Source organism: Lepidothrix coronata, unplaced genomic scaffold (assembly GCF_001604755.1).
Source record: "Lepidothrix coronata isolate B3197 unplaced genomic scaffold, Lepidothrix_coronata-1.0 Scaffold34, whole genome shotgun sequence".
NCBI classification, from domain to species: Eukaryota; Metazoa; Chordata; class Aves; order Passeriformes; family Pipridae; genus Lepidothrix; species Lepidothrix coronata.
The window spans coordinates 368,794-379,024 of NW_016690214.1; the positions used below are offsets into that span (position 1 = coordinate 368,794).

Consider the following 10,231-nt stretch of genomic DNA (forward strand, 5'->3'; position numbering starts at 1 on the left):
CCCAGGTTGCTCCAAGTCCCGTCCAACCTGGCCTTGGACACTTCCAGGGCTGGGGCAGCCACAGCTGCTCTGGGCAGCCACCACCACCCTCCCAGCCAAGAATTTCTCCCTGGCACACAGTTTGCTCATCCTTGCTCTTCACAGGAGCAGCCTAGTTACATTGCACATGGCTTAAGTTGCACAGAACAAATGTGGGTTTTTGTTGGGGTTCTTTTGGCCTTTATTTGGTTTCAGCTGTGCTGAGTTTTCCTCCCTCTGCGTCCCCCAGGAAAGCCATGCTGCTGCTGAAGAAGAAACGATACCAGGAGCAACTCCTGGATAAAACAGAGAACCAGATCAGCAACCTGGAGCGGATGGTGAGTGAGGACCGGTCACTGGGGGAGCCTTGGTCTGTGCTCCTGGGTGGGCACTCCCCTGGATCCTGTGGAATTCCGTTTCAGCTGCCAGTCCTGGCAGAGGTTTAGCCCTCTGTCCAAAAGCAGGTGTCTCCAGAATTGTACATGTGCCATGACTGTTCCTTACAGAGGCAGAGGGGGGAGTGTGTGTTTGGAATCTGCAGGGCAGGTTACGTGTTAAATACTGTTTTGTAAATTACTGAATCGTTACTCACAGTGTGAGTGGCTGCACTGGAGACTTCCTTGGGCTTGTCTCAGAACTGTAATTTCAGAACTGGATATGTTTGGGTTTGGGGAGGCCTCAGCTGAGACTGGCAGCTGGAAAATGAGGTGAAAACAGTTCAAGGGCTGCTGGATGTGCTCGTGGAGCTGCCTGTGCCGAGCTTTTTGTGTGGATATTTCTCACTGCTGGTGTAAATTAATCCTTTGTCCAGTACAGAAAGGGCTCGACTGATTCCTCCTTGCAGCTTCTCTGGGATCCCAGCAGCCTATGTCTGGCTGATGGGAACCACAGAATCATGGAATTACCTTGGCTGGAAAAGCCCCCTGAGACCATCGAGCCCAACTGTTCCCCAGCACTGCCAAGGCCACCACTGTCCCCAAGTGCCACATCCACACGGCTGCTAAATTCCCCCAGGAATTCCCTGAGCAGCCTGTGCCAGTGCCTGGCCAAAGTGTGGCAGGGTCTTCCCTTTCTCCTTTCCATTCCAGGTCCAGGACATTGAATTCACCCAGATTGAAATGAAGGTCATTGAGGGCCTGAAAATAGGCAACGAGTGTCTGAACAAAATGCACCAGGTACGTGTGGCTGGGGCAGCTCAGCACCTTCGCCCAAGAGGGGCTTGGCTGGAGCTGTCTCCCTGCAGGCCTCACCCACACCTGGACTTTGGCTCTTCCCTTCAGGTGATGTCCATAGAAGAAGTAGAAAGAATAATAGGAGAAACCCAGGATGCCGTGGAGTACCAGAGGGTACGTACGGCTGTTGGGAGCAGGCTCTGCCTGCTCTGCAGAGTTCCTTGGATGTGCACTCTGTTCCCAACCCTATTTAAGAGCCATCAGAGTGAGAATTAACTCTTTCCCTCTCTCCCACAGCAAATAGACGAGCTCCTGGCTGGCAGCCTGACCGAGGAGGATGAAGATGCCATTCTAGAAGAGTTAAATACTATCACTCAGGTAGGATCGACGTTCTTGGGATTAAAATCCACACTTTCAGGAAGTTGGTTGTAATGGGAGATAAAGTGAGATACAGGAGGTGCTGTGACCACTGCCAGATGTGTGTCACATGTTGTCTTTCACGTCCTTGCAGGAACAGTTGGAGCTTCCAGAAGTTCCTTCGGAGCCGCTCCCAGAGAAGATCCCAGGTACGCTCTCTCTGCAGCTTTGGCTTCCACGCAGTAGTCTGGGACCCTCTCCCAGTGTAAGTGTTGTCCCAGAAAAAGGGAAGGAGTCCCAGCTCCCTGGTGTGAGCCCTGTTCAGTGGGCTGTGCCAGCTGCCCCCTCGTCGTGTGGCAGGTCCAGCTGAGCCCTCACCCGAGAGGACCCGAGACTCCGCTCTCTGTTCCGTCGGCATCTGGTCATTCCCTCCAGGAGTTTCCTCCTTCCTCTGTACCTGCTCTGAGGCAACCACCTGCCTTGAGACACCTTGTTGCATTGTGAAGCTCCATGAGGAATTCCTGCCCTGCTTGTCCCAGGCAAGACTCTCCCACAGCACTCAGACTGGTGCCCTGCACGTTGTCACAAGGCAGGGACAGTTATTTTGTGGATATTGGATTCTCCCTGCACAACATGGGATCTCACAGAGGCTTCTGAGGACTCGTAGCTCTTCTCACCTCATGTCACGGGGGTTGGAACTGGCTGGGTGAGGATCACTGGAATCCCTCAGCTCCAGGACTGTTGGAGCACGAGCTGCACACAGCTGATGGTACAGGAGTGTCTGCTCCTGAATGGTGCAATGGGAATTCAGCTGGGAAGTGGGAGAGAGCCCGTGAAGGAGGTGACCAGATGGGCACTGGTGGCCCTGCCTGGTGAGGAAGGAGCTCACACAGGTGTCTGTCCATGCTGAGATGCTGAAAACTCAAACTGGTGAAGACTCTTCTCCTGGGGCAGCAGAACCCCGAGCCATCGCTCACAGAAGCTGGACCTCCCTGCTTGTGCAAACAGGAGCTGGAAGAAGCCATTTCCTCCGTGTGGAATCTGCCCAGGAGCAGTCTGGGATGTGGGAATGGGGCTGGTTTCTTTGGTGCTTGTTTACTCGTAAACAGGGCTCAGATGTCATCGCTGTGTGCTGGCAGCAGCGGGAGCCAAGCAAAACACAGCCTGGCCCTGTGGCTGCAGCTGTCTGAGCCTCGTGGTGCCAGATCTGAGGGATCAGGGGAAGAGCTGGACTTACCCCTGCACTCCAAAAAAGGCTCCTGCCCTGGATCTGTGTCATTGGGCTGGTGGCTCACTGGGTTGGGTGTGTTCTGAAATTGTTTGAATTCGTCAGGTGCTGTGAGAAAGGGCCATACTGGGAACGTGGGATTACTTATAACCAACTTCTCTTATTTCAGGTGCTGTGCAAGCATTTGCTGCTCTGCAGGACGGATTCTGAGCCCTGGATCCTCAGGAGATGGCTGCAGGGTATTTACAGTCTGTTTCTGTAACAAGTTTCTTTTCCTTCCACAGAAGCGTCACCCGTCAAGAACAGGCCAAAGCCAGAGCTGGTGGCAGCGTCTTAACTCCCAGAGCTGGGGATTCCCCCACGAAACTTTCACCGAGGACAGTTTGCCCTCCCAGCGTGTGCTGGGAACAGGCAATGCCTTGGCAGCATCCCAGCTGTGCTGGGTGGATTGTGGAGCGGGATTCCCTGCGCAGGGCGGGAACCCCGGCTGATTATCGCTCTTGTATCAAGATTATTTTCTAGTGCTTTCTTTTTTTGTAACTTAAATTCTAAACTCACTCAGCTGCGCTGTCTCGGGATTAAACAGCAACTCTAAAACCTCCAAAGCCAAATTTTTCTCTGTAGGTTTGATTTTGGTGGCCAATCTGCCTTTGCTCTGACTGAAATCCCAGGAAATCCCACCCTCGGAGCGATGGTGTTTGTGCTGGGCTTGGCTGGGCGAGCACAAGCCCTCCAGACCACCCTGTTGTCTCTGTCCCTCTCTGTCCCTTCACTTTTCCTCTCCTGATTCTGTCTGTGGATGGGCTGCCGTGTCCCTTGGCCTGCTGTAGGTTGGGCTGAGCTCCTGCAGGCAGCGACACGTCGTGCTACGGGCTGGAAATGGTTCTGTCTTGTGTAAAACCAGCTTGAGGGTGTTTAGTTTGGGCCAAGTTCAGCCTGTTTGCTTGGCTCTGCCCTTGCTGGCAGCGGTTCTGGTTGGGGAAAGGCCTGATCTCATGTGAGGTGAAGAGCTGGCCTTGGTCACGGTTCAGATCCTGCTCTGGGAGCCCCGCGGTGCTGAGTGAGACTGGGCTGGCAGAAATCTCTTGAAATACCAGCAAGGAGCCTTCTGCCTGTGTTGAGAGCCAGGATTCCTCCCTCGTTGGCTCTGCTCCGTTGTCGGGAGTTCACCTTTGTGACATTGGGATGGACTGGGATGGACTGGGATGGACTCTGCTCCCGCTGGCAGCTCCTGGGGGACGAACAGGAGGCTCGTGCTGTACCAGACACGAGGCCTGAAGCTTCATAGATCAACACAACAAAGACTCTGCTCCAGGAGCAGCTCGAGGGAGCCCCATCCCCTCCAGCCAACCCTGCGGAGGACACTCGGAGCCTGGTGTGGAGTGGGGTGACACCAGGTCACACGGATGATGAAGGGTCTGGAACACTGCCTGGCCAGGTGGTGGGCAGATTTAGCTGCTCTTGGAAGCAAGCTCACCTGCCAGCTTGCAGATGCTCTTCAGGACACTGCAGATCTTTATTTATTATGTTCTTGAAACCACAACCCTTAATCTGCATTTCTGTGACAGCAGAAGAAGGACCAGAGGGTCCTTAGAGACTTTTGGAGATTGTCATTGGGTTGTGGGATCTGGTGCTAGACAACAAGTGATCCCAGAGACTCTGCTGCTCCCCTGTGGTGCTGGGCCAGCAGCAGCTCTGGGCTGAGTCGTGTTCTCCGTGTCCTTTCCGTTATGTTCCAAAGACTGGCCAGCGCATCCTCGTCCTCCTTGTGTCCTCAATGCAGTGAGTACCTCGGAGCCACCCTGTTTCCAATCCCACTGCTCTCTCCTGATTAATGTTCCCCAATAAACCCAGGCCCAGAGCCCTGGGCTCGTGTTTACCAACAGTGCAGCGTTGGCAAAGCCTCCACTGTCTGTGGAGCTGGGGGGTTTGGGTGACCCCAGAGCATGTGCTGTCACCCCAGCCAGTGCTGGAACAGCCAGACCCTGCTCCCAGCCCTCCCAGGGAGAGGTTGTGTCCTGCTCTGCTCCCGGTGGTTTATTTTCTCTGCTCAGTCCTGGCTGTGCTGCAACGCAGCCTGTTCCCACCAGAGAGAGCCTTGGATTCACCAGCGCGGTGCTGGCGGAGCATTTCTGGGCAGCGTTTTCCCTTCAAGGCTCCTGCAGCCCGTTGCCAGCCTGACGTCGAGTTGTTTAACATGACCCTAATGAATTTGGATTCATAGGAATGAGAGCTGGGCTCTCCCAGGAAGATCTCGAGGGGATCTGGCCTGGGAGCACGGCTCTCACTGCCGGCGCTTTGGGAAAACCCTGTTCCATGGGATTGGCATTGCCACAGGTGAGGGGGGAGAGGGACGAGGAGGACTGCAGTGCCTCTGCTCCAGTTTGCTTTCTCATGAACGTCCTGGCAGCAGGAGAGATGTGAGCCAGCCATCCCCAGGGGAGCTGCAGCGAGGCTGGACCAGGTCCCGGTGGCTGCTCCTGGGTGGAAGCAGGTGCAGAGAGGGAGCAGGGCTGGTGCTGAAGGGGTTAATGCAGCTCCTTCCATTCCTTAATACAGTGAAGAGGCCATTTACTGATCTAACAGGAAAGTTTGGAGCAGATTGGCTGCAGCTTCCTCTGCTAATCCCTGCCCCAAACAGCTTGTGCTGGGTCTCCTTGGGAGGAAGAGCCGGGAGTGGGCTGTGACCTCTGTGCTGTGCTGTGACAATAAACTGGTTCTAATGGTTTCACCAACTCTTGTTCCAGCCTCATGTTTTCACAGTGAATGTTTTGGATGAGCAGGAGTTGCTTTCCTCCACCCTCACCTCCTCACTCCCTGCTCCTGGGAGAGATGTGGGCAGGAATTTCAGAGCAGGCTCCGTGTGTAACAACAATCCTGTTTGCCTGGATGGCCCAGGGAGGCTCGGGTGACACTGGCAGCTCTGTGACAGTCCTGGCACAGCCCCGAGCCAGGTACAGGTGAGCTGGAGGGACTTTTGAGAGCCTCTGCCTTATCTAGGTGTGATTTTGGGGTTGTCCTGTGCAGAGCCAGGAGTCACACTTGATGATCCTTGTGGGTCCCTTCCAGTTGCGAATATTCCATGACTATTGTTGCTGCAAAGGTGGAGCAGACCCTGCCCCTGTCACAGCACTGTGCCTGCCTGTCCCTCATCACTTGTGGGGCAGGGGTTGGGCAGATCCCCTTGGGGATCTCTGGAGAAACAGCTTCAGGGGAAGGAGGCTCTGCTGGGAGGCAGGAGCATGGGGCTGGATCCCGTGGTGGGGAGGATGTTTGGAAGGGCTGCCCTCCCACCCTGGGTTTGTTGTGAGACCAAGCTGGGGTTTTTTGCAAGAATTACTCTGGAGCTGGTGACAAACTGAGCCATGACCGGCCCGTGCCCTGGGCCTCCAGGGATGTGTGGCTCCATCCTGATGGACTGCACTGTCCTGCCGTGGGCTGGGCTCCCATCTCCCCTCCTTCCACTGCTTCCGGACCCCCACAGCCAGCACCAGACCCCTGTTCTTGTCCCTGTTCAGAACAGGTACAGGGACTGGGGACACTGTTGGCAGAGCAGGGCCGCAGGACAGCACAGCTCAGCCCTGGGGGTGCAGGATGAGACCCCCCCAGGCTGTGCCTGAGCCGCCGGCTGGTGCTTGGACACCAGCTGGTCCCTCCTTGCTCTGGATTTGCGTGTCCCCTGCTGATGGAATCACCAGGATTCCTCCGGCCCCCTCCTGCCTGCACCAGCCGGACCCTCAGCAGCAGCTCAGCCCCTGGCCTGTCCTGCTGGGGGAGGTGCTGGGGGTTCCACGTCCCTGGGAAAGCAGCTGTGCCGTGTTTAATCACCACTGCCTGTACCCGCTCGGCTGTGGCAGGGGGTGGGAGCACAGAGCTCGTCCAGCTGTGTTTGAGTTGGCCAGATGTTGAGTTAGAGGAGTGTGGAGGCAGCACTGCTCGTTGTTAATTAAACCCTGGAGAATATGAACAAACCTCACGCTGCTTCCTCGGCCATCCCCCGCAGTGCCTGGAGCCCTCCCCGGAGCCCCCAGCCCTGGCACGGCCCTGCTCCTTCTCCAGAGGCACCACTGGGCAAACCCCCCACCCCACCTGCCCATACAGGCACAGCCCCTGTGGCAGTGACAGGGAATTTCGGTCCCGTGGCATTCCCAGGAGTGGGTGGTTTGTCACTCCTCCCGAGCAGATGCAGGATCTCTGTGTATTCCCAACGCGCCGCTCGGTGCCGGATCCAGCTCCGTGGCCTTTAACGTGACTTGTGTGGCAATGTGGGATCACGCCCCGTGCAGGAGCTGGGGGAAGGGGGATGTTGTGCTCCCCTCCACAGGGACAGGCCCTGTCCTAAGGGGACGTTGCCAGCAGCTGCCCCATCCCACGGGATCTGCCTGGCCAGGACCGCTGCCCACACAGACCCTTCGTCCAATGTCCAGTGCCCCTGGAGCGGGGGAAGAGGCTGAAGGAATTACAGCCAGTGTTATGCAAGCAGCAGCACCTTTAAATAGACTCTGATTCCCTGTTGTCCAGGAGGCAGTGGAGCCACTGAGCACCAGCACCACTCCCAGGGGCTCTGTTGGCCCCTTCCCAGCCCCCCACCCCTCCCTGTGCCAGAGCTGGCAGGAAGTTGGTTTGGGGCAAAGGCCATCCCGGGAGCTGCCCCCCTCCTCAGCAGCCCCTTCCCTGGGGTTTGAGGGAATTGTGTAACGGGAGGCGCTGGCAGAGACCTGGCAGTTTCTATGCCAACACAGCTGGATGGCAGCGCTGCCTGGGGAGGGGGGGCTGCCAGCACACCCCTAAAACGCCTGAACACCCACCCCCAAAACGGCTACACAGCCCCAAAACAGCTGCACACTCTAACACAGCTGAACACCCTGACAAGGCTGCACCCCCTGACACCGGGTCATTCCCTGCTGCCTCGGATGTTTCCTGAAACATGCCTGGAAAAACAAAGCAGTGAACTGAGAACCCTGGAGGTGACAGATCGTGGGTCTTTCCTCTGGGTCCCGTTGCTTTTTTGGCTCAGAGCCATGGTTGGGCACCACACACGGGGGTCACACTCCCCCAGGAGCTGTTGGTGCCCCCTCCCAGCAGCCCTCAGCTCCCACCCTCCTTGGCAATCCCTGACTCAGGACCAGGCACAGTTTAGAGAGGATCTTTCATCCTCCTCCTCCTCCTCTTCATCATTCACACTCTGAGCTTGCCCTATTCCCTGATCCCAGAGATCAGGGTGCTGCCCACACTTGGGGGGACCACTGGGGTGCTTTGTTCTGCACCCAAAGCTCACAGTGCCCATCCCCCCCGACTGCCCCACAGGGAACCGGCCTCTGGCTCCTTCCCTTTCCCCCTTCCATAGTTTCAGTGCCCTGGTGTCACGCTGAGTCACCAGCACAGCGATGGAAGAGGCTTTGGCAGGGAACAAACCCAAGTTTTGATAGTTCAACTGTGGGAAAGAAAAAAATCAGCGCAATTTCCTAATTAGAGCCGCGCTGGGAACAAAGCGGGTTTGTCGGAGCGCGGCGCGGCCGCGGCCGGGAATGTGACCTTTGCTGGCTCGTGGTGCCAGACGGGAGCTGCCGGTGTACGGCGGTGCTTGGCAGGGGCTGAAATGCCTCAGCAGTGCCTGCTCTGACGTAGGAGCCAGATTTCCACCTCCCAGGGAAAGCCAGACCCACGGCAGACGGGTGGAAGGAGCACTGGGCAGTTGTCCCCGTGTCCCCCACTTTTGCTGTCCCAAACGGCACTGGCTGCCCTGCCCCGCAGTGGAATGTGGCTCCTCAAGTCGTGGGTGAAGCCGTGGCCACGCTGGGTGTCCCTGAGGGCCAGCACTGCGGCGTGACGGGTGTCCCCAGCCCATGGCTGCCACCCAGCCAGTGTGGCAGAGCGATGCCAGGCTGCTGGGGCTGGAAGGAGCCACAGCCCAATGCTCCATGATTAATTAGTGAGGGGAGGAAACGAGTGGAGACCAGTCCCAGGGCTGTGCCTGTGCCTCTGAATCGGGAGGAGCCACACTCCTGTGTGAGCCTGTCCCTGCAGAAAGGCTGGAGATGCCGTGCAGGGAACTGGGGGGCCTTGGGGCTGGAAGAGGAGCAGTGGGAATTCAACATCGTGTCCTTCAGCCCCAAGACCCAGCGTTTTGCTACAGCCTGGGACCTGGGCTGGGCTGCCACAACCATCAGATATGGCCACAGGACAAGGAAACGTGTCTGAGGGGGCTCTGGGGCTGCAACCAGCCCAGTGTCAGCAGGAGGCACAGGGAGAGGTGACATGGGCAGGTGGTGGCAGTGGGACCTGATTCTGCCCCTCCTGTCACCCCCCCCCCGTGAGTCCAGCTGGTCCTTCCCAGGCAGGAGCTGGGCAGGGGGATGCAGCCCCCAAAGGTGCCCCCAGCCCCTGGGCAGCACCCCGGCAGCTCTGCCCCGACGCTTCCCCGAGCTCAGCAACGTGAGGCAAAATCCCATCATGCCAATTATGCAAATCACATAAACTATTCCTGTTATTCAGAAGGATCCCCAGAGAGCTCCTTAGCGCTGTAATTCAGCATTACTCACTCGTGAAACAGGCGCTGGGGCAGGTGAGGAGGGAGAGGGGCTCCAGGATGTGTCCCAGCCTGGGAGCGAGGGGGAACCGCTGATCCCAGCACATTTTGGGGCTCTCCCAGAACACACAGCGCTTCTCCCCCAGCTCCCAGCGTGGCATGGCAGAGGTTGGGTTTGCTGTGGAGCTGAGATTTCTCCCTTCCAAGCCTCCCCAGTCCCCAAGGATGGCAGCATGGATCTGTCCAGCTGTCCCACAGCCGGTGCCAGCCCTGCTGCCCCTTCCCCTCCTCCAGCAGCCGTGGCCTCCTGCCATAGCCCCAGTGCCTCCATCTTCCCAGTCCCCACCACAGCTCTCACATCCGCAGCGCTTTTGTTCTCCCACTCACTCCCTGTTTCCTCCGTCATTCCGGCTCCTCCCTGTGCCTGCTTTCCCCAGGAGCCTCCCGGGAGAGCCGAGGCTCCTCCAGGCCTCTGCAGACGTGCTCTGGGCAGCCCAGCCCGTGGAGCTGGGCAGGGCACGGGGTCTGCAGGGGTCACAAGGAAGGTCAAGAGGTGGGAGCCAGGGGCTGCCAGGGCCGAGCTCCAGGAACGCTGCTTGGACCCACCTGGGCAGCAAAAGACACCTTCCAACAAACCTCTGCCTTCTGCATCCCACTCCATAGAAATGGGAGAGGGAGTGGATGCAATCCTGGGGTCCTGGGGTCCCTCCCTGGGGTCAGTGCTTATTTTATTGCCATTGGTGATGCCAGGGATAGACCCAGGCCCGGGCTCTGTGTGGCAGGCGGGGGGTTGGTGCCGGCAGAGCCACATTCCAATGCTCAGCTCCGCTCATCCCGGTGTGTTCCCTCACCATGGGCAGGGCCACGTGCTCCGAGGCAGAGCACGATGCAGGTGCCACCTCAGGGAGCAGAACAGTTCCCAGTCCA

At 57.8% G+C, this 10,231-nt stretch overlaps 1 protein-coding gene across 1 annotated transcript in view; it reads left to right on the forward strand.

Moving 5' to 3' along the window:
• Positions 1-5,510, forward strand: part of CHMP6 (charged multivesicular body protein 6) — an 8,661-nt gene extending 3,151 nt beyond the window's left edge. Inside the window, exons 2-7 of the mRNA XM_017811808.1 lie at positions 156-356; positions 1,107-1,193; positions 1,299-1,364; positions 1,488-1,568; positions 1,702-1,756; positions 3,060-5,510. Of these exons, the coding sequence (XP_017667297.1) occupies positions 156-356; positions 1,107-1,193; positions 1,299-1,364; positions 1,488-1,568; positions 1,702-1,756; positions 3,060-3,112 (543 nt within the window). The 3' untranslated portion in view covers positions 3,113-5,510. The remainder of the gene's footprint in view (positions 1-155; positions 357-1,106; positions 1,194-1,298; positions 1,365-1,487; positions 1,569-1,701; positions 1,757-3,059) is intronic.
• The last annotated feature ends 4,721 nt before the right edge of the window (positions 5,511-10,231 follow it).